Below are 25059 nucleotides of genomic sequence, written 5' to 3' on the forward strand. Positions count from 1 at the left end.
GCCACTGTCCAGCTTTTCCAAAGGTCATGCTCTGTCACGTTCCACGTAACGACTACAGGAACATGACTACTGGGTTTAGACGCCATCCAACGCTTGGGCATACAGATCGACGGTACGTCGTTGACATGTCGTCTACCATCGCTTCCTTCAGTACAGAGCCCCACAGGTGTGCCTCCGGATTTTGATCACCTTTCCAGTGACGAGTTGGGCCTCGTCAACAACTTTGTGCACCGAATTCATCGGCAGCAAGATGCGAAACCAGTATCTTCAAAGTTGCGCCGACTACCCCTGGCCCTCCGTGACCAGGTCACACATGAATCGCGACGTCTCAAGGACTGCGACGTCATCGAGCGCGTCGAGGCTACTGAGTGGGTGTCTCCACTCGTGGTGGTGCGCAAGAAGGATGGAACCATGCGGCTCTGTGTAGATCTACGGGAACAGGACAGTCTTGTGTCTCAAGTTCAAGAAAGGGTCTTGCAGAAACAGTCTCAGACTAAACAGTACGTAGACAAACGTAGAGGTGCTCAGGCAACTTGTATCGAGGTGGGAGACACCGTCAAAATAAGATTTAACAGGAAAGGATTTTTTAAGTACAGTAAACCTCGTACAATTAAGGCCCAGATAGGACCATCTACTTTTCTACTCAGTTATGGGAAGACGTGGCATGTGTCAGATTCAGCAGATAGTACATTGTGTACAAGTGATAGAGACTTTTTGTACTCATATTCAAACTTGGATAGTCATTCCGATGACTCGTCTGTAGTGACATCGTCTTCTCATAAGCATCAGCTAAGTAGTTCGTCTGACTGTATCACTTCAGAGTCTACACAGTCAGCAGTCGTCTCTGATTCCGTGGGGGAATCGGTAGCCTCCCAGGACTTGTTGTGACTTCGAGAGGAGCTTCCTGGGCAACCCTCTCCAGCTTTGAGCGACACCCACATTCAATTGTCCAACCAGGGGGAGAGAAATAATAGTGGGACGACTGGGTCTTCGAAGTCGACTGATACGCGTCGCAACCCCCAAAGTTCTTCTGAGGTACGCACACGTCCTCATCGTAACAGAAAACGGCCTCTGTGGCTCGGTAATTATGTTTCTCGCTGTGACATTTAGGAGACAGTTCACATGTTTCATTCACACAGGTATAAAATGTGTTCCCTGTTGCGGTGCAGTGAGTCTTGTGCCGTGTTCCTTGTCGGATATTGTTTTGAGTGACTGCCTGTGTTTTGGTGCCCAAGACTGGTGCGCGTGTGTGTGAACTTGGGCGGGGACGCACTAAATTTGTTGTGGACTTAAGTGCGTGCCTTGTGTGCGACTGGTACGCGTGTGTGTGAATGTGGGGGGGAACGAACTGAGTTTGTCTTTGGACATAAGTGCGCGTCTTGTGTGCACGTTTCACTGTATGCTTACTTTGTTTCCAGGGGGGGATGATGTAGTATAGTGTCGCCCCCTGCCAGATCTCAGTGTTATCATACATTTACGTTTCGTAGTAGTCTAGCTAGATGGTGCACCCCCCTTCTGTCATGTGACAAACTTGGACCAATCAGGAGGTGTCACATGACAGAAGGGGGGTGCGCCATCTAGCTAGACTACTACGAAACGTAAATGTATGATAACACGGAGATCTGGCAGGGGGAGATACTATACCACACCTGGTTCACCTTTAACTTGAGCTCAGATGACTTGAGAAAACCAGCCAAAAAATTGGGACATAAACACGACAGAAAGAGATATCACAGCACTTTTCATCATGTTTGCATCTCCATTTTTTCACTCGTTTTATCAAGTTTCAGTATAAACCAACTGGCACAGCAAGCAGCACTTCTACTGAGAAGACTGTCTGGATACCGTGACTTGCCGTTATTTTGTTTGTATAGGAACAATCTGTATTGTGTGGGCTTGCTTCGAACCTTAGAACCTGCGGCACGAGCATGGACTGATGACAAGGTCAAACAACAGTGCCAATAGCAGTGCTTGTCACAGCTGATGCTACTTCTTCAAAAGCTTTATGTTCAAAGTTTGCCCCTCTGTTGCACTGATTGTGCATTGTGGTAATCATGGTGTAATATTGATTTTTTTCAGAACCAGCTCGTGCTTTGGGATACTCGAAACTTTGAGAAGCCTGTATCCTTTGTGGGGCCCAGAATCTGGCAGTACAGAGCATTCGTTGCCTGTTCCAGCAACTTTGCAGCAGTTCTTTCTGTGTCAAACCAGTGATGAGAGTGGAGCACAACAGGCGGCACACAAAACATCACTGCTGTTCTTGTTGTGAGCTCAGCAGAATATGCTGAGAAAAAATGGCACATAGCAGATGCACCGCCTTCAGGATTTGGCCAGTTTACATGATGCACTGCCTTCGGGGTCAGCACATTTTGCTGCTTTCAATATTGAGTCAATGCACCAGCACCTTCACGATTGCGTGACACATACCCGCCATGGTGGTCTAATGGCTTTGACGTTGCGCTGCTAAACCCATGGGCACGGGATCAAATCCCCACCGCCGACTTGACCGCATTTTGATGTGGGTGAAACACAAGAACGCCCATTGTACCATGCATTTGGTGCACATTTTATAACTTCAGGAGGTCGATATTATTCCAGAGTCCGCCACTATGGTGGGCTTCATAATAGTATCGTGTTTTTGGCACGTAAAACCCCAAAATTTGATTTTATATCTGTTTTGATGTCACATAGCATTCCTTCCACAAGCACAAGATGAGTTTACATACAGCTGGCGCAAGGTATTTGAGGATGTAGCTTCAGATCACCATAGGCCGCCATAGAGATCTTGTACAGGTTCATGTATGAATGACAAATAAAAGAAATTAACGGCTGAATGCATTAACATTCTCATTGTATCTGCATTTAATTTGATTTTCACCAACCTTTTTGTCAGCTATTTTGCACATTTATTCCAGGGTAAAAGCTTCCAGTTTGGTACACTACATGACACCACATGCGCTCTTAGTCGCCTTACACACCAATCACAGTGACTCGGAGATCACTACCTAATCACAGTGAAAAACTTTGTTTTCATGGTGACCTCATGGCTAATTGTTATCTGTGACAAAGAGATCAGTGCTGGCCAGACATCAGTCAGCTGGTTGAGTTTTTCCAGCTGGCGTCACAAGTGGGAATTATGTGGCCACTGTTGACGAGCCACTTTAGGTCTGTGTGTGAGGGCATTGCGTGCCACTCCTGAGCGATTTGCTTCTCGTGGGGCCTGCGCCATCTGAGCGTCACCTTCAACGTGGCATCTTGGTGGTTGCCAATGGCTAAACCTATTACACTGCTATATATGGAGGGAGGCTAACAAACCGCCACACTATGATAAAAACTCTCCAAAGGTGGCTGTTAGGAAAGTACTGACCAACATCAACATTCACTGTCTGATTTGAGCCAGATTCTGCCATTTATTGGGGCTGAAAGTGGTACATTAAAGAACAGTCTGAGGAAACAACAGTAAAAGAATCAGTGTAAGATATTTGGAACAAATATATTAAATCTTGCCTGAAATATTGGTGTTATTCCTGAAGTCATCATTATGTCATCAAATACCTTGCGCAACCAGTGCACTCCGTGTGCCACAAAGTGAGTTACGAAGAAATTTGTAAAATTGGCTGTAATAAATATCAAAATTCTAATCCTTGAGCTAGATTTGCTCGAATTGCTGGACACTACTTGAACAACAGATCAATAAGCATAATTGACTAATTACCCTTTCAGTGTCACTGATGTACGGGTACGCGTCTGGGTTTTTTGTCCCGCCATGTCACTAACATACCCGCATGTTCTCCACTCTCTCTGCTCAGATGTGTGCACTGACCAAGTTAGCGAGCTCTGAGGTAGTTTCACCATCTGTTGTATATTTCTAGAAGCATATTTTCTTATCTCTCTGGGTTTGGGCTTTTATTAGTGCACCGCACCCCACCATGGGCATGGTTGTGCTGTGGGGAGCACGGATCCGCAGGTGGGAGTTGCTGCTTTTCAGGCATGTGTTGGCGCCGTAGATCACTACTCTTGCATGTTCTTGCCGTCGGTCATATGTTTGTGGAAGGTTCCACTCTCAGAACCTTCTACAAACATATGACACTCTGGGAAGCATCATGGTTGAGAACAACGTCGTGCTGTGGAATTCCACTTCTGTCTAGTTATTGGTGACATGATTGTTTATTTACCTACTTCTTTTATTCTCATACCTTTCCACTGTGTTTAGTTATGTCCCTTTGTTTTCAATTATATCTTATTTTCTTTACAGCCTGCTTTTTTATTAACTTTCCTCCTTCTCTATTCCCGTACCGAGAGACTCGTGAAAGTGAAACAGTTACTACTATGCTTGTGGCATTTCTCTCCCTCCCCACCCCCCACCCACATTTATTCCTTCTCTGTAAATGCAATAAATACTACTGCTGCTATCATTTGTTGACAGTGGACCTCTTCCACAGATGCAATCACATATTGGTTTGGCATAGAAATGTGAAAAAGTAATGTAGCACGTGGATGCTGTCAGCTATCTGCTTTGTATTGCACAGTTCTGCATCCAGCCTTAATGAGAAGGTTTCCAGGTAACTACACAGACAGAAAACGGCAACATTGTAAAGATTGCCTGGTCACCAATGAGGTAAGGGGGGGGGGGGGGGGTGTAGAATGTACTCTGTGCGCTTGGGCCACACTGAAAAGCTCCTGCAGCAGCTGCCGACGAAGAAGCTCAACGTGGGCACCAGCGTTGTAGAGAAGGAAGTTGTTCACTCATCCAGATGTTCTAACAAATGGCAAGAAAAGGAACTGGAGCTCTGCATTTATAACTTGAAATCAAGCAGCACAGGAAACTAAGGCATTCTATTGTTACAGATTCATTTGTCAGTCCGGCGCAATGGTGTTGCACATCTTCCTTGCTTTCTTGCAATTTTTAAGGGAAATTCACTACTATAAAGATGCTACAACTGAGCCAGTGCTGCACCCTTTCTGTAGAGTCGTGTGTGCTTCACCAACAATGCTTAGCTACACTGGGGGTATGCTGATGTGTCGTGTATATAAATGTGACTTATCTTTTAGTTATCTCTCTTGAGGGCTGTGCATTCACGCTGCAGTATACTTCCATTAATTTGAGTCCACTAATGAAATTTTTCGGTAAATTCGTTTGCGACCAAAGGCCCCTGCAGGTCCCCGTGCTATGAACCCCAACTTTCGTTATTTCAATCCTAAAATTGGCCTTCGCTGGATAATTAGAACTTGACCACTCAGCACGCATGCACCTGGCCATTATGGTGACCTCAATAGCAACCACTTTAGTGGCAGCATCTATATTGGCTGACCTCAGGGGGACAGACAATATGCGTTGAACAGATGTCACCTCCTGTTGAAAAGACCTGTTTTTGGCCTTCCCAGGAAAATTTTCCAAGTGGTACCCATAGCTCATAAAGTCTGGTTACGGTATTTACCCGATTCTTGTGCACACCTTTCTTTCACAAAAATGGGGCCAAAGGAAGGAAGAAAAACAAGAGGTGAAAGGAACAGAGGTTAACCAGATTAAGTGTCCAGTTGGCTACTCTGCACAGGGTGACGGGCTAAGGGGCAGAAAAGATAGAAAAACAAGAGAAGACTAAAAAAAAATTGGGTGCACATTAATTTCCATTTTGTTCAGGAGCTTAAAAGGCACCCCGAAATTATTCTGACATCATCATCATAAGCCTGGTTATGCCCACTGCAGGGCAAAGGCCTCTCCCATACTTCTCCAACTACCCCTGTCATGTACTAATTGTGGCCATGTTGTCCCTGCAAACTTCTTAATCTCATCCGCCCACCGAATTTTCTGCCGCCCTCTACTACGCTTTCCTTCCCTTGGAATCCATTCCGTAACTCTTAATGACCATCAGTTATCTTCCCTCCTCATTACGTGTCCTGCCCATGCCCATTTCTTTTTCTTGATTTCAACTAAGATATCATTAACTCGCGTTTGTTCCCTCACCCAATCTGCTCTTTTCTTATCCCTTAACGTTACACCTATCATTCTTCTTTCCATAGCTCGTTGCATCGTCCTTAATTTAAGTAGAACCCTTTTCGTAAGCCTCCAGGTTTCTGCCCCATACGTGAGTACTGGTAAGACACAGCTGTTATAAACTTTTCTCTTGAGGGATAGTGGCAACCTGCTGTTCATGATCTGAGAATGCCTGCCAAACGCACCCCAGCCCATTCTTATTCTTCTGATTATTTCAGTCTCATGATCCGGATCCGCAGTCACTACCTGTCCTAAGTAGATGTATTCCCTTACCACTTCCAGTGCCTCACTACCTATTGTAAACTGCTGTTCCCTTCCGAGACTGTTAAATATTACTTTAGTTTTCTGCAGATCAATTTTTAGACCCACCCTTCGGCTTTGCCTCTCCAGGTCATTGAGCATGCATTGCAGTTGGTCCCCTGAGTTACTAAGCAAGGCAATATCATTAGCGAATCGCAAGTTACTAAGGTATTCTCCATTAACTCTTATCCCCAATTCTTCCCAATCCAGGTCTCTGAATACCTCCTGTAAACACGCTGTGAATAGCATCGGAGAGATCGTATCTCCCTGCCTGACGCCTTTCTTTATTGGGATTTTGTTGCTTTCTTTATGAAGGACTACGGTGGCTGTGGAGCCGCTATAGATATCTTTCAGTATATTTACATACGGCTCGTCTACACCCTGATTCCGCAATGCCTCCATGACTGCTGAGGTTTCGACTGAATCAAATGCTTTCTCGTAATCAATGAAAGCTATATATAAAGGTTGGTTATATTCCGCACATTTTTCTATCACCTGATTGATAGTGTGAATATGGTCTATTGTTGGGTGGCCTTTATGGAATCCTGCCTGGTCCTTTGGTTGACGGAAGTCTAAGGTGTTCCTGATTCTATTTGCAATTCTCTTAGTAAATACTTTGTAGGCAACGGACAGTAAACTGATCGGTCTATAATTTTTCAAGTCTTTGGCGTCCCCTTTCTTATGGATTAGGATTATGTTAGCGTTTTTCCAAGATTCCGGTACGCTCGAAGTCCTGAGGCATTGCGTATACAGGGTGGCCAGTTTCTCTAGAACAATCTGCCCACCATCCTTCAACAAATCTGCTGTTACCTCATCCTCCCCAGCTGCCTTCCCCCTTTGCATAGCTTCCAAGGCTTTCTTTACTTCTTCCGGTGTTACCTGTGGGATTTCGAATTCCTCTAGACTATTCTCTCTTCCATGATCGTCGTGGGTGCCACTGGTACTGTATAAATCTCTATAGAACTCCTCAGCCACTTGAACTATCCCATCCATATCAGTAATGGTATTGCCGGCTTTGTCTCTTAACGCATAGATCTGATTCTTGCCAATACCTAGTTTCTTCTTCACTGCTTTTAGGCTTCCTCCGTTCCTGAGAGCATGTTCAATTCTATCCATGTTATACTTCCTTATGTCAGCTGTCTTACGCTTGTTGATTAACTTAGAAAGTTCTGCCAGTTCTATTCTAGCTGTAGGATTAGAGGCTTTCATACATTGGCGTTTCTTGATCAGATCTTTCGTCTCCTGCGATAGCTTACTGGTCTCCTGTCTAACGGAGTTACTACCGACCTCTATTGCGCACTCCTTAATGATGCCCACAAGATTGTTGTTCATTGCTTCAACACTAAGGTCCTCTTCCTGAGTCAAGGCCGAATACCTGTTCTGTAGCTTGATCTGGAATTCCTCTATTTTCCTTCTTACCGCTAACTCATTGATCGACTCCTTATGTACCAGTTGCTTCCGTTCCCTCCTCAGGTCTAGGCTAATTCGAGTTCTTACCATCCTGTGGTCACTGCAGCGCACCTTGCTGAGCACGTCCACATCTTGTATGATGCCAGGGTTAGCGCAGAGTATCAAGTCTGTTTCATTTCTAGTCTCGCCGTTCGGGCTCCTCCACGTCCATTTTCGGCTGTCTCGTTTGCGGAAGAAGGTATTCATTATCCGCATATTATTCTGTTCCGCAAACTCTACTAATAACTCTCCCCTGCTATTCCTAGTGCCTATGCCATATTCCCCCACTGCCTTGTCTCCAGCCTGCTTCTTGCCTACCTTGGCATTGAAGTCGCCCATCAGTATACTGTATTTTGTTTTGACTTTACCCATCGCCGATTCCACGTCTTCATAGAAGCTTTCGACTTCCTGGTCATCATGACTGGATGTAGGGGCATAGACCTGTATAACCTTCATTTTGTACCTCTTATTAAGTTTCATAACAAGACCTGCCACCCTCTCGTTAATGCTATAGAATTCCTGTATGTTACTAGCTATGTTCTTATTAATCAGGAAACCGACTCCTAGTTCTCGTCTCTCCGCTAAGCCCCAGTAGCACAGGACGTGCCCGCTTTTTAGCACTGTATATGCTTCTTTTGGCCTCCTAACTTCACTGAGCCCTATTATATCCCATTTACTGCCCTCTAATTCCTTCAATAGCACTGCTAGACTCGCCTCACTAGATAACGTTCTAGCGTTAAACGTTGCCAGATTCATATTCCAATGGCGGCCTGTCCGGAGCCAGTGATTCTTAGCACCCTCTGCAGCGTCGCAGGTCTGACCGCCGCCGTGGTCAGTTGCTTCGCAGCTGCTGGGGACCGAGGGCCGGGGTTTGATTGTTGCGTTCATATAGGAGGTTTTGGCCAAGTACTGCACCAGGGTGGCCAATCCTGCTCTGGTGAGGGAGTGCGTTACCGGTTGTGGTCACCGGGATCAGGCCATACTCCAGGCCTGTTTATGCAATTTTTATCAACACGCGGATTTTTTTTTTTAATCCGGTGGAAAATTGCGCGGCACCGGGATTCGAACCACGGACCTCTTGCACGCGAGGCGGGTGTTCTACCTCTACGCCACCGCTGCACTCTAACAATTTTGTGCTAACATACTGAGTCGTCGGGGTAGGTTCTTGTGGTCATTAAGTGATATTTAAGCACTCCACGAAAAGTGGCAGTGGGTTTCTGCCTCGGCACTTTGTGGGATCTGGTGTATGGGGCTCAGTGGTTTGTCAATATGATTGTATTGGATGTCCAGCCCTAGAGTTCATTACTCACTAAGACCCCACAGCAGGTGCTAGAATGAGTCTGAATGGGTTACAGCCTTTGCATGGACCATCGCAGTCTCATTGGAGGCATTTTTAACTCTGCGGAGCCCCTAAAGGGCTGAAACTGGGAGAGTTGTAATTGAGGATGTCTTGCAGTGCTCACTGATGCTAAGGAAAATATTGCAGGTCCAATGTGCTCAGCCTTCTCACCAAGGACAGCTATGTGGTAAAGCTGTACGATGTGCAGCACCCGCAGGGTGTGGCTGATGATGTGGAGCCCACGATGGTAGAACGCACTGTGCAGCGTAAGTTCTAATCTTTCTGAATGTGCTGTAAACAATATGATGTAGTGCACCTGTCTTCTCTTCCGCTTTGGGTCTGTACCCTCTCTCTACTACTAACTTTTTTTGTATGCATACATGTTCATAACCAAGTTCTCAGTACATTTTCATTCACAAACTGATTGGATATTTTATCACCAGTGGCTTCATTTGCTTTAAAGCGTTTTTGTGCATTGCTTTGGCCCCTTGTGGTTCCACCTACAGGAGGTGGTCTTATGAAGTAGCACTGTTTTAATTACTAAAACCGAATATGATAGGGTTACTAGTTAGGCCTGCTTGTGTGCTGTTAGTGTAGATTACATGGTGTGTTTGGACAAGGACAACGAAAAACAAATTTTGGCATTGCCCATCTCACAATGAATGTCAATGTTAATGCAAGCGCGGCAAAGTAGCAACACAACATGCTGCCACCACAGAGATGCGTCATCACATGCGAGACATGCGTGCAGCCTGAACAGGTTGGGGTCACTCAGTGCCACCGCCATGGAGTTCATGCGTGGCACTTGTGTAAAAATATGCATTCCGAGAAGCTTGTCTGGATATGTTATGTAGGTTCGATTGCGCCCAAGCAACATGTAAGTATTAAGTGATGTTTTTTTTTGCCAACAATGAATGGTGCATACCCAGTGGCACAAGTTGGCACGAAATGGTTTAAGTGATGCTCTAACCATTCGACCGTTGACTGCACAGTGACCCAGGTTGGCGGGAAACTGTTCGAGTTGCAAAACACACAGACAAACTGACAGGACAGGAAGCCAGGCCATGCCAGGCTTTTAAAATAGGTGCACACACCCGGAAAACTGACAATAATATTGAAAAAAGTTGTGACCTTTATAACACAGGGCAAGGCAAGTACTGCGCATGTCTCGAAACAGGCTACTCTGTGCATGTGTTGCCTCTGGAAAACGCAGATTCTTCTTAAGCTGACAGCGTGATTTATGATAATCTAACAGCATGTAAAACGAGGCATGAGCACTGCACCATGTCTGTTCCTCGTTTTACACGCTGTTATTAGATGGTCATGCATAACCAACTAGCCCGAACTTTTACTCTAGTGAAGTATGATTAATGCCACACTGGCGCATGCCCGTCCTCTAAGTTGGAAATTTCTGAGCTTCTGTAATGGCGTCAATTTATTCCTGGTTCTTGTGATTACTGTGCACTTGTGGAACAGTGCCTCGCGCTTGCAGTGCATCGGCAGCCATCCTCCTGTTTTTGTATTTACATTATTAACACGCTCACAAAGAGACGACATGACGACACGGTGGCAATGTCATTTATGCATTACCCTGACTGTCCTACATAAGACCAGACACATGAAAAGGGTATGCAGTAAACCATAATGTCACACAGTCAACAAATTTAATGCAATGTTTCTTACTGCTTTTATTACTGCCCCATGTGTTTAACGAGAAGAAAGGGTGTTAACCGAGGGGCCCGATTTTTATTAATCATATCATAAGAAGCCAACAAACAAAGGCACCAACGACAACATAGGGGAAATTACTTGTACTTACTAATTGAATCAATGAAACGATAAATAAATGGCAATGAAAGTGGATGGAAAAACAACATGCCGCAGATGGGGAACCATCTCACATCTTTGCATTACACATTCGATCCTCTGTGAAGACGTGGGATCGTTCCCCACCTGTGGAAAGTTGTTTTTTCATCCGCTTTCATTGCCATTAATTTATCGTTTCTTTGATTCAATTAATTCAATTTCAACATCTAAGAAACTACTCAAAATTCTTAACTCCTTTTGATTCTTGGCCAATCCCTCAGAATGGGCTGAGCTATAACACCGAGGAACAATCAACTCACAAATGAAAACTGTAGTAGCAGAAAGTGAGAAGGACATTTGCAGGATGCTGCCCTGTGTGAGCTTCACGCAGGGCAGTGCAGGTATCTTGGGAAAGGCTGCTGTTGTGCTGTGGATTTAGTCGGAATGATGACAAGAAAAAAAAAGAAAGATATTTTAAGCTGCAGGTGAGAATAGCCGCCCCTGTCCGCGTGTCCTTGCAGCCTTTCCCGGAGCGGTGGTGCTGAGCTCCTTCTCCTGGCATCCTCAGGATGAGAACCGCATGCTGGCCGTCACATCGACCAGCGCAGCCCGAGATTACACGGTCTTTGACCGCATCACGTTGGTGAGAGCACACTTTGAGTAATTGACAACAATGCTGAGAGATGGCACTCAAAGGGAACCTGTGGCACCTTTGATGAAACTTGCATAATAAAAGAGCAGTGCCTCATGAATCCTCTTCATAAGAGAAGTTTTCGAGTGTGCCCTAATATAGCTTAGACTGCTTATATAATGCAAGTCTTTGGAATCGCGACTTTCCACACTGTAAGCAGTACCACACTATAACCAAAACATTTTTAGAAGGCACGCGTGTACAAAACATGTAGCATATTTACTCGCGTAATGAACGCACTTATGCAATGAATTCATCCCCAAATTAGTCGCAAAATGCTTTTCTTTTTCCTCGTGTAATGAACACATCCCCAACTTTGCTACTGTGTAGACCCATGATCGAACGGCTGTGCTGTATTTTTTACAAGAGACTACAATCTTTGACTCTCGCACATGTGTTTAAAGCAAGCGCATTTAATGCTTAACACATCCTTTTCACCAGTGCTGGTGCAAAGGCACCTCACAAATTTGAGAGAGGAAAAACGCAACCGGCTCGCTCTCTGCAACGTACGCAGTTTACATACTTTATGCTGATTTAATAGAGTACACGTGCGGGATGCGTGGCCAGGCGCAGCGCATGGGAGAGTCTAAGTGAAGAAGGGGCAGCCGACACTTGGTCGGCATAGTGGCCATAGTCGACCGTAGTATCGAATTCACGTGTCTGTGGCTCACTTTTCTGCCTGCCTTGGGTTTCCATGTGTGTGATATGTCGAGCTACATGCCTGCTGCTGGACATGGGGTTTATCTGCTGACAAAACGGAAATGCAGATCGGACAACAATCAACCTTGACATGCCGATGAGCAGGATGGTCGAGGAAAGATAAGCACACAGCGTGCTTGTCGAAACAGGTTCGCGCTTTAATAGGATGCTTGCGATAATGGCAGACGGTCAGAAGCGGTTGCGAGGACGAGCTGGGGAGCGATCGGATATTGCTGTTTGAAGCGCACATTCAGTTTTACCGCACACAATTGGCCTAGGCTGCACTGACATTGCGCAGTTGAGGCGTTGGTTCTCTATTCCGTGGGGGAACCACGATGCGAGTGAAGTGGCCAGCGAATTGAACGACAGGTCTGGTGGTTCCAATGTGGAGTGAAGTTACGGTTTGCAAATGGTATATGTGTATTTTTGCTGCAAAGATAAGTTATCTTATGCATGTTACAAATCATTGCAATCTTGCTTTTCAACTTTCACTGTTTTGAAGATGTCTCCATGAAATTTACACCACATAATGAACGTATCCCCCAACCTTGCTTTCGTATATTGCGAAAAAAAGTGCGTTCATTGCGCAGATATATACGGTAGCTCAAGCAGCCACATGTGTCCAGAAATTGCAGCATACGACTGGTATGTGCCCTCACTTTTGTTAGCGAAATGGTTCCTCCGTTTTCCAAGACCACCACTTCAAAGCATTTCACTAGCTCTGTTCCAAACCACAGCTTTGGCGAGACAGCACTGGTTAGGCCTAGCTAGAGGGGTGTCAGGTGGCACGCCATCACAGGAAGCTCGCCCTTGATATATGTTCGTACCTGTAGATGAATACATGGGAATCTGGCGCGAAATCACGCACACAGCCTGCACTAACAGCAGCACACGTGAAGTGGCGTTCGTTGACAATCAGGGCACATATTCTGTCACGATCACTTTGGCAATACTGCCGCCTTCACATGACGTAGTGCTCAACAAGCCGATCAGCTCATATGGTTTTGCTCGATCAGCCAATCAGCGTGCACCTGATGCCGATACTCTCGCCGAAAGTGATCGTCACAGAATACCTCCCCAGCTGGCAAATACCACAAAGGCATACAGCCAAAGTTTGTATGTGCCTGTATTAGTAGGAACTGGGAAAGCTTGCATGTGGACAGCATTCCAAAATTATGAATTTGTAGAAAACAGTTTAAGAGTGATGGCGTAGCGGAGTCCAAGTCACATGCACTATTTCTGCACTTCGCAACAACACACATCGCGAAAAGTGAACACAAAACGCACTTGGGTCACCTGGGCACATAAGCCAAGAACTTGAAAGGTAATACTCTTTTTCATTTTTTACCGCAGAGACCCACAATGAAAATATTCGCTTCAGAGTCATCATGTCGGAAAGGAACACGTGGCAGGCACAAGTTTCAACGTATCTGGCAATGCAGTTGTCGCGACTCGACATCCATGATCCATACAAGATCAAAAACTCGGAAGCTGTGATACGCTACCTTTATTCTCATGATTCGGGGATATTGGCTGCTTTTTCTGTTGACATTCAAGACATTTATTACTCCATCCCCCATTCAGGTATGCTGGCGGTGCTACGAGCAGCAATAGAGGCGAAAGACATTGTACTATTCCAGAATAATGCTGTTGTTTCCATAGACACCTTCCTTGAACTTCTATCCTCGTATCGCAATGCAAATGTTATTTGTGTTGGAGAACAGCACTACATTCAGAGAAACGGAGTTTGCATCGGCTCGCGAGTTGCACTGTACTTGTGTGGCCTTTTCCTTGCAGCAGCAGGCAGAAGAATTGAGGATGCCTTAAAAGACAACCACATTCTAGCAATTGTTTGCTAAGGGGATGATTTTCTCATGTTTTGCAATACAGCCGATGAGCTAGAGCTGAACAAATGTAGGGAATGACAGGACAAGAGAGCATGCAGCATCTTTGGAAGAAATCTCCGCTGGGCATCTCGCTTTTCATTATCGCCAGTACCACTGCACTGTTCAATTTCACGACATCAAAGCCGCCCCCGGCCAACGAGGCCCAGCAGCAGCAGCAGAAAAAGAAGAAGCCCAAGTGTGGCACGAAGGTGAGCTGGGAAGCAGGCCCCCCCAAAACTTTGTTTCCGCACTCGGGTAATAACCAGAACAATAGAGAGAAACAGCTAGACGAAGAAAACAGGGCACTCAGGCGAGAGCTAGAAATTAGCCGTAGAGCGTGCGAAGAGCAGAACGCAAAAATCAATAGACTAATGCAGGAAGTACAGGACCTCAGGTCAGGTAGTGCTCCCAGGCCGCCATCAACACCCCCGCAAAGTCAACCTACCGAAATGACTCAGGCCAACCTCACCAAGTTTATAGCAGAAATACAGCAAGCTATGCAAAGAATGGAACAGCAGATAACCATGCAGGGAAGAGAAATCCGCACCCTATGAAAACAGAAAATTACCAAAGGCGTCAAAGACAAGTTCAACCAGAGACGTCCGGCGTTAGAAAACTACAGTACTGGAGACGGCGACCCCGAAATTTAAGCATGGACAGTACAACCAAAAGAACTAAAAAAGAAGAAAAACTAGAAATATGGCAGTGTAACTGCAGAGGATATAGAAGAAAACAAGCACTACTACAACAGTACATCAACACACAACTAACTCCACCCGACGTAATAGCTCTACAAGAAACAGGGATTACCCCAACACGACAGGGCTACACGTGCTACGAGGATACGGAGGAAGGGAGAAGAATCCTAGTCAACAAAACCCTCATCGCCATAAGCCACGACAGGATAGCCGACACCGCACGTAATAGTCGAGATCATACCAAAAAAGAAAAGGAAGGGAGGAAGCATATTCATTGTAAATATATACAGTTCCCCGAGACAAAGCAGGGCGAAATTCGACGCGCTGTTCAAAGGAGTAGACAAGCTGGCTAAAGGAAACGCACTAGTCATACTGGGAGATTTCAACGCCAGAGAGGAGAGCTGGGGATACATGAGAACGGATCAAAAGGGAAGAGCGGTAACCGAGGCAGCTGACAATATCAAGTGTGAACTCATCACGGAAGCCGATACCCCTACGAGAATCGGGAACAGCGTGAACAAGGACACCTGCCCCGATCTCACATTCGTCAAAAGAACAAGGCAAGCGGAGTGGGACAACCTAATGGAAAACCTAGGTAGCGACCACTATATCCTAAAGACGCAAATCACAATAGCAGACAAAATTAGACGACAGATAGGGAAAGCAAACATAACGGACTGGAAAGCGTTCAGAGAAGCATCTGGCGATACAATAAAAAGCATCGAATTTATAACAGACTGGGGGAACATGCTCAAAGAAACACAACGCAAATTCAAATTCACCAAAGAAATTTAGCGTACGCCGCAGACGCCGGACGTGGACTCTAGACTTCTCAGACTATGGGAAGCCAGAAGGGGGCTAACAAAAAGGTGGAAAAGACAGAAATACAACAGAAAGTTCAAGCTAAAGATCGCGGAAATCACGAAAAAGGTAGAAGAGTACGCGGCGCAGCTAGCGAAGCAAAATTGGCAACAATTTAGTGACTCTCTAAACGGAACCTTGAGCACTGCAAAAACATGGCGTATACTCAAGGCACTCCTAGATCCGGCAAAATCAAAGACCGAAAACAACAAAGTCATATACCGACTGGTGCACCAGTACGAGGGAACAGACTCGGAACTATTGGACAAAGTACGCAAAAAGTGCTACGGCGACGGCGACCCAGCAGCTTACACAGAGCGCTACAAAGGAGAAGAAAATGGAAGGCTGGATAGACCCATCACCCAGGAAGAGGCGTACGCGGCGATAAGAAGCACAACAAAGAACACAGCCGCAGGTGCGGACAAGATCAAAAACGCGCTCATCCGCAACCTCGGAGACGAGCTAGTCGAAAAGCTAACCGAATACCTCAATGGGCACTGGCAAGCGGGAACAGTACCAGAAGAATGGAAACACGCGGAAGTCATCATGATCCCGAAACCAGGCAAGAAACTTCAAGTGGAAAACCTCAGACCAATCTCCTTTACATCATGCCTAGGCAAGATCTATGAGAGAGTGGTTATGAGGAGGCTACAAAATCATATGGAAGAAAACGAGCTGTACCCCCGCAGCATGTTTGGTTTCAGAGCCAGGCTCTCGACCCAAGATGTACTCCTGCAAATCAGAGAAGAGGTACTGAGCAATGTCCCGCTCAACGGAGAGCACATCATCACGGCACTGGACTTGAAAGGCGCCTTTGACAACGTAAGCCACGAAGCCATCCTGACAGGACTAGACAACCTAAATTGCGGCATGAAAATACACAGCTACGTCAAGGCATTTTTGTCCAACAGAACAGCAACAGTTGGCCTGGGCGAGCTGAGATCCGAAAAGTTCAACACCCCAAACAAAGGCACACCGCAGGGATCGGTCATCTCACCCATCCTGTTCAATGTTGCCATGATTGGACTGGCCCAACAACTAGACCAAATCGACGGCGTACGCCACGCCATGTACGCCGATGATATCACTGTATGGGTCACCAAAGGCTCACTCAGGGAAAAGGAAGAAAGATTACAAGAAGCTGCGACATGCGTAGAGGAATATGTCAAGGCAAAAGGTCTAGCCTGCTCAACGGAGAAGTCCGAGCTCTTTAAAGTATGGTGAGGCAAGAAGAATCGCACCGTCCCAGAGGAAGTAAACATGAAGTTGAACATCCACCTCGAGGGACAGCCAATCCCGGAGAAGATGCTCATCAGGATATTAGGAATGTGGATACAATCGAACCAACGATGTACCCACACCCTAACACTACTTAAAACTGCAGCCAACCAAGTAGCCCGCATGATAACGCGGGTCTCGCGGAAAAGACATGTCATGAAGGAAGCAGACACACTCAAACTGGTCAGTAGAGTGACGTACAGCCTCCTGTACTACCACTGTACGAAGCACGAAATGCAACAAGCGGACGCAATCCTGAGGAAAGCCCTCAAGACGGTGCTCCACCTACCGCAGTCAACATCGACCGACAAACTCCTGGCCCTGGGGCTACACAACAGTCTCGAGGAGCTCCAAGAAGCGCAGATAATCACGCAAATGCAAAGACTAAAGCTATCGGAAACGGGCAGAAGACTCCTGAGCAGATACGGTGGTGAAGCTACCATAAAGGAGACACAAAGCACGAAGACGATACCGGATGAATACAGAAACACCATCAAAGTAGCACCGATACCCAGCAATAAGAACCCGAACCTACACATGGCACGAAGACAAGCAAGAGCAGAGTATGTATAAAGAACACTGGCAACTAGACACGACACAGTGTACGTAGACGCCGCTGCTTACACTGAGGACAGAAACCACAAGAAAAGCAAAGTCGCAACGGTGATCAACGCGGAACTATAAGAAATCACCAGCGCATCAATTCGGAACTGTACGGTAGTTGAGGCCGAAGAGGCAGCCGTGGCTCTAGCGGCACCGGAGGGCTACCGATCCAACAGGTCCTTAACCATACTCACAGACTCACAAGCAGCATGCCGCAACTACCTAAACGGCAGAATCAGCCACAGCGTGCTTCGCATCCTCCGCTCAAGTGGCAAAACCATCAACAACCAGGCCAAACACACGATAGTTTGGGTGCCAGGACATACCGACATTACGGGAAATCAGGAGGCGGACAGGATAGCTCGAGGGTATGCAACAAACCGAGCATCCAACAATCCCGACCCCGCTGAGGAACCCGAGCCGGTAGCCCAAAGCTATTCAGAGATACTAAACTACTACAGAGGCATCAGACGAAAATACCCGCATCCTCACAAACAACTAAATAATGAAGACACCGTAGCATGGCGAAAGCTACAAACGGGAACATCCCCGTGCCTAAACATACTAAGCAAGATCTACCCCACGCAGTACGAGAGCAAGTGCCCATGGTATGGAGACAAACCAACCCTATACCATACCACATGGGCTTGCCAGAAAACAGATGGGCTAGCCATAATAAAAAACCCGAGTGCGGAACAGTGGGAGACGTTGCTATCCAGCGACATCCTGAAAGTCTAACAAGGACAAGTAAGGCGTGCACGCAGGGCAGCTACCCTCAGCGGAGCCCTGGACTAGGGGAACCGACCCTGGAGAGAAGATGGAAGACTCCATCTGAAGCCGCAAACAACACTGAAAAATAGAGCAAATAAACGTTTTTCATCATCATCATCAAAGTTTTAGGAAAAAGTGAAGTCAAGCTGACACGCGAGATTTTAGAAGCCATGGCAATTGACAGAAGCAGGTGCATCAATGACAGGACAAGAGAGCATGCAGCATCTTTGGAAGGAATCTCCGCTGGGCATCTCGCTTTTCATTATCGCCAGTACCACTGCAACGTTCAATTTCACGATGTCAAAGTTTTAGGAAAAAGTGAAGGCAAGCTGACACGCGAGATTTTAGAAGCCATGTCAATTGACAGAAGCAGGAAGTCTTGCATCAGTACACCACAAATATTACTGACAGAAAAAGAAAAGGGCTACTTGCACAAAGACGATATTTCAGCCTAGAAACTCGGATAATTGGCACAACATACGAAAAAGAGGCATTGGCTATCTTGTGCTATAAAATTGTAGGAAATCAATAATAAACATTCAGTTGCTAGTCCAGCATGTGTTGTCATCTCTTCCTATGTCAGAACGTTCTGCTGGAAACCAAACCATTCGTGGTATCTGCAACCAATGAGCTCAGGCAAACACTATTCTGGAGTATTGCAACCGTCACTGAATTTTTTCTTGTAGCTTTGAACATTTTATTACAAGACTAGCTTTGGGTTTACACAGCAGGTGTGAAAGTGTCATGACTAAGTCATGGCCAATTACACACATTAGTGCGCACGGTGGATGAAGGCGGAGGAGGGGAGAGCGTTGCACAAGCTTACTGTGACCCTGCAGATTTCAGAATTTTTTACACGTGGTAAATCATGCCAAATATAACAAGGAAACTGTGTGGACGGTACCTGCTCTTTACTGTCCACATAGGCTATGCATGAAGCGGTGATCAAGTTGTGGGCCTGATGGTATTTTGTCTGTCTTGGCTGGGCCTTACGATAACCCACCTGCCGTAAAGTTGGGATAGCCCTCATGTATTTTGGAGAAAAACCGGAAAGCAAAAGTTACTGCATGACAAATAAAAGATTGCAGCAAAACACAAGTCGACTATTAAACTGTGACCCTCATTAGTATTCAGTACAACAGAACATCACTAATTCATTAGTTCCAGAGGGAAAAAAGGACACTTGATTGTATTCAGCAGAAATTCTATCGATTAAAGGGACAGGCATGAGTCCCAGAACAAAACATGTATCGAGATAACCCCGCTGATAGAAAGATTGCCTATCGTATTGGCTAAAATTAACCCTGTTTTGCTAATTGAACTTAGATTTCTATTTTTAATTCTTCACTAAAAGTCGAGAAAGATGACCTTTGGCACTCCACATGGCAAAAGCACGAAGATGCATTAGAAACCTGTCACATGACCTTCTACTAATGTATGCAGTTCCCGGTCTTTTTATTAGCATTGAAATGCAGTACACTTTATCTGTTATAAGTTTTTTGTGATTTACAATGTGCAAATAAGCCTTCGTTCGTCGTGAGTAGAAAAGTGGCGCTGCCTTCGCCTTAGTTTTCGATGAGTTGGCTCGTCTGTCGACAGAATAATGATGCGGTACAAATATGAGAAAGGTCTGTACACAAACTTGTCGTACCAGCTTTCTATTTTACAAAGTGGGTGAAGAGGTTAAAATATTATGCCAGCGAGGGATGAAACACTTAAGACTATTGACAATGTACATTTACAAATGTAACTGCAGTGCTGGCCAGTTCAGCCGACAGCTCGACACCCGGAGCAGTTCGCCTTCTTCATCGGGGCACCTGCCCGCATCGTCCAAAAGAAGCACGCAATATGCATGTAACATTATTCCCAGTGGGAGAAGCACTTTCCCGGTGCATCCAGATATTGGTGTCAACAGGCTCTAGGCATGCACCATACACACCGTCAGTGGAATGCAGGGCAGATGAGGCACTGGCATTGACTGGGGCAATTTCATACTCAACTGGAGTCGCTGCACTCTGTACGGACCTCTGTATGGAGACATGAGTTTTTCCGACAGCCCAATGTGACGGGTCGGAGACGAAAGCAGTACGAGAGATCTAGGCGAAAAGCGCACGTCTCTGTGTTGTCCATCGTACAAGCACTGTTGGTTCTCTTGGGAGCTCAGGAGGCGAGCGTGGGCAATTTCGTGCGCTGCCCTGGTGATGGCGTCAAGTGCGTGTTCGAGGCACTGGCATTGACGACACACAGCACTCGGTATGGGCCTGTGTAGCTAGACACGAGTAAAATGATGCCGTGTAAAAGAAAATCAGTGACACAGCTTGTTGGAAGCACTCTGGTGATTGCGTAGCACATGACATAATCTGTCGCCACAGCGACCCACTTGTGTTGCCAGACATGGATAGAGGGAAAGGGTCAAGTAAGTCGAAGCCAACGTGAAAGAATGGTCGAACGGTTGAAGGCGTTGAACGGTTGAAGGTACCCGGTCGGGAGTGTCAATGGTGTTCTTCAGCGCTGGCATTTCTCACACGTCGCAACGTATTTTCTGATAGGGCGAGCAAGGTCTGGCCAAAAGAAGTGCCGGTAAATCCGATTGTAAGTGCAGGGGTCGCGGAGGGGAGTGGCGGGTTTTAAGTGATGAAGTTCATGGAGAATAGCAGACCAGAGGTGCTTAGGAATGACGAGGAGTAGGGCTGGTATTCAACCAGACCCAGAGAAAATTTCCTGTACCTCAGTCTTTCAAAGACGTCCGAAGTTTTGTAGGACTACACTACTAGTTCTGATGATTTGTGAAAGATTTCGTAGCAATGGCCCGACCACTTACTGATCTTCTGAAGAAGGATGTGCCATTTACGTGGGGTCCTGCTCAAGCTGCTGCTTTTGCCCACCTCATGACCATTCTCACCACGCCACCCATGCCGACCCACTTTGACCCGTCCTCTTCTACAGAAGTCCGTACTGATGCCAGTGGTCACGGGACCAGACTCATCTTAGCCCAACACCAACGGGGGGCAAGATGGTGTTACCGCCTATGCAAGCCTCACAGCAGCAGAGCGCAATCATTCGATTACAGAGGCTGAACGCCTCGTCTAGGCGGTTTCTGAATTCTGCCCGTATTTGTATGGCACGCTGTCACGATCGACGACACGCCACACGTGGTCCCGAACTACCGCTTTATTTTCCGGCACGCCAACCTTCCGCACCACACAACCACACTCCCGCACGCTCGCGCCGCTGTCCTCCCCGCACTCACGCCACCTGTTCGTCGCTCAGTCAACTACCGTCGATCCCGCGCCTGGCCTCCGAGAACCGCGGCTCCTCGTCATGGGTCTTGGGCTGGCTTGCCGCGGGTCTTGCGCGTCACAACTCTCCCCCCCCTCGAATCGTGAAGCTGTGCTGGTAGGGAGGGGCCATGGCTCATGGTAGAGCATCAACTGATCAGCATGGGCAGTAGTTCGATGACGTCCTGTAGCAGGATCGCTCAAAACAAAGTTATTGTCACCTAATCGTTTGATTACACAATAAGGTCCACTTCGCCGCGGTGCCAATTTCGCCGAAACGCCCTTGGCCGCATCACTCAAGGTATGGGAATCCAGGAGCACAAGGTCACCCTCTTTGATGGTTGTTGCCTGACGATGACGGTCGTAACAGGATTTCTGCACCTTCCAAGCAGCTGCCTGATGTGACCGAGCATACTGGAGGGCCTCTCCAAGGCACCGCTGGAGTTCCGCAGCAAGTGCATGGTGTGCTGCTTTTGGAGGCTCTGTGTCTTCCTTGTCGCTTGTAGGTTCCCATGGGGTGCGCAACTCGCGGCCGTAACACAACAATGCTGGAGTATATCCGGTGACAACACTCTCGGCAGTACGCATGGCAAGGGCGATCTCAGGTATGTGCCGGTCCCAGTCTTTGTGGTTGGAGCAGTATGCCCGTAGACACTGCTTAATTGTGCCATTGTGACGCTCCACCATTTGGCCAGCCGGCCGGTAAGGCACTGTGTGGCGATCTTTGATGCCCCAGTGTTTCAAGAGGTTGCGCCATAGTGTGCTAACAAAGGGCTTGCCATTGTCACTGGTGATGGCCACAGGTGTGCCATGGCGGCAGAAGACTTGCACCATGCACTCCAGTATTTTCGCACTTGTTGCTGCTCGTAGAGGGAAAAGCTCTGGGAACTTCGTAAATTTGTCAATAACTACCAGCAAGTATTTGTGGCCCCGGGGTGTAGATGGCAAGGGCCCGATAATGTCAACACTGAGCTCTTCCATGGGTGATGTTGCCCACTGACTGCTCATGAGGCCCTCTGGTTTCTTGCGCCGAGCTTTTGTGCACTGACAGACAGTACAGCACTGCACATACTTTGATATATCTGCTCGCATGCCCAGCCAGACGAATCGTGCAGCCACACGCCTCAGAGTTTTGAAAAATCCAGCATGGCCTGCAGTGGGATGGTCGTGGGCCACCTTCAGTGCCAGCTGCCGCAAGTGACTAGGTAACCACGCTACCTTGTGGTTGCCTCTTTGCTGAACCAGCAATCCGCTTGGCTGCAGTTCCGTTGTTTCGGCCAGATCACGAAAGAGGCGATGATCAGGGTCCGAACTTGGGAGCTGAGTCCCTTGGACCACTGCCTTCAGCTTTAAGAGGCGGTCATCACGAGCCTGTTCTTGTACCAGCTGTGTTGTGTCACTCAGCAGCGAAGAGTCAACCTCCGAGGCCACAGCTACTTCATCAAATGTAATTTTGCCTTCAGGTTCTGGAGCAGCAATGGGGAACAGCGTCTCATGTAGGTTGTCACTTGGGTTGTCTTCACACTGGAGAGGGGCTCTACTCAAGGCATCAGCGGGTATGTTTGCCAGCCCTCGTCTGTGCTTGATTCGGCAGTTGAAGCCCTGCAGCCGAAGAACCCAACGCTTGACCCTGGGTGAAGCTTGGTCGGTATGAAACATCCATGCCAGGGAGGAGTGGTCACAGTGTATTTCAAACTCCGTAAATTCAAGATATGCCCTGAACTTGTCCACTGCCCAGACTACTGCCAGGCATTCCCACTCCTGGACAGTATAATGGCTCTCGGCTGCTGTAAGGACTCTGCTAATGAAGGAAACAGGCTGCAGACCATCAGGGCCAGCCTGCAGCAGCACAGCTGCAATGCCAATGCCACTTGCATCTGTCTCCACCACAAAGGGTCGATTTAGATCTGGGAGGCTTATAACAGCATCCTGAGCTAAGGCCTGCTTGAGTGCAGTGAAAGCCTGTTCTTGGCACTCCTCCCACTGCCATGGCTCGTTCTTCTTCAAAAGGTTGGTCAGTGAATGTGCCGTCAGTGAAAAGTGAGGGATGAAGCTTCTATAGTAGCCGGCAAGTCCCAGGAAGGCTTGCAGCTGCTTAACTGTACTGGGTCTAGGGTAATCCAGCACTGCACGCACCTTGTCCTCATCTGGTCTGCACTGCCCAGGGGAGATGATGTGACCTAAAAACTTGAGGGACTGACGGCAGACCTGTACTTTATCTGGATTAATCGTAAGGCCAGCACCCTCAATGCGTTGTAGCACTTCCCTTACATGTTCAACATGTTTCTCCAGTGTCTCTGAGTATACAAGGACATCATCTAAAAATGCCATAGCAAAGTGGTGATTGATTCCCTGCAGCACCCGGTCCATCTTTTCCGACTCGGGCACTTCGCCGCCAATCCGGTCGTAGTAGGCCGCGATGGTATAAATAAATTCCTTTAAATTTTCTTGGGGATGTTGCGTCCGGTGCTCCAGCTCTTGTTTCAAGCGGCGCTTCGCGTCAATGGAGGAGAATTCCGCAATAAACGCCGCAGTGAACTCCTCCCACGACGCAAACGAGTTCACGAATCGCCACCACAACTTCGCGCTACCTTCCAGCGCAGCAGGCACAATGTGCGTAAGCCTCTTGTCAGCTGCGACACCGCTGACCAAACAAAACGTTTCAAGCCGGTCCAAAAATTCCTCGGGGGACTGATGGTCGTTGAACCCCTTAAACCTTGGAGGCTGACCTGGCTGACCTCCTGTGGAGCGCGGAGCGCAGTCGCTCACCGGTTGAACCGCCGCCGCCGTTGTCGTAGAACCCATAGGCACTGCCTCGGCCGCCATCAGTCTTTGTCTGACAGCTGCCGCGATTTGCTCGCGTTCCATGGTAGATCCGCTCGTCTGCCCCAGCAGATGCTGTACCAATTGTTCGGGAACGTCCACTGTCTCCATGTTCACGTAGATCCCGGACGAGCCCCCACTTGTCATGATCGACGACACGCCACACGTGGTCCCGAACTACCGCTTTATTTTCCGGCACGCCAACCTTCCGCACCACACAACCACACTCCCGCACGCTCGCGCCGCTGTCCTCCCCGCACTCACGCCACCTGTTCGTCGCTCAGTCAACTACCGTCGATCCCGCGCCTGGCCTCCGAGAACCGCGGCTCCTCGTCATGGGTCTTGGGCTGGCTTGCCGCGGGTCTTGCGCGTCACAACGCAATTCTCCGTAGTCGCAGGCCATCATACGCTCTGCTGGCTTTCATCACTGGGCTCTGTGGCTACAAGAATGTTCGTATATAGTAGTGTACGAGCTGTGCCGCCAACATCAAGATGCAGACTGTTTATCATGTTATCCAGTGGATGAACCACCCGACATCCCTGACACTGGTACCGATGCTTGCGTTTTCTCCGTTTCTCAAC

At 47.4% G+C, this 25059-nt stretch overlaps 1 protein-coding gene across 5 annotated transcripts in view; it reads left to right on the forward strand.

Annotated features, from left to right (window-relative positions):
* The window catches only part of mio (GATOR complex protein mio), a 547780-nt gene that overhangs the window by 209517 nt on the left and 313204 nt on the right, over positions 1-25059 (forward strand). For all 5 annotated transcript variants that reach the window (XM_072286653.1, XM_072286650.1, XM_072286651.1 and 2 more), the window contains 4 exons: positions 2080-2121; positions 4563-4618; positions 9231-9349; positions 11411-11532. In XM_072286653.1, coding sequence (XP_072142754.1) covers positions 2080-2121; positions 4563-4618; positions 9231-9349; positions 11411-11532 — 339 coding nt within the window. The remainder of the gene's footprint in view (positions 1-2079; positions 2122-4562; positions 4619-9230; positions 9350-11410; positions 11533-25059) is intronic.

Source organism: Dermacentor andersoni, chromosome 2, assembly GCF_023375885.2.
Source record: "Dermacentor andersoni chromosome 2, qqDerAnde1_hic_scaffold, whole genome shotgun sequence".
NCBI lineage: Eukaryota > Metazoa > Arthropoda > Arachnida > Ixodida > Ixodidae > Dermacentor > Dermacentor andersoni.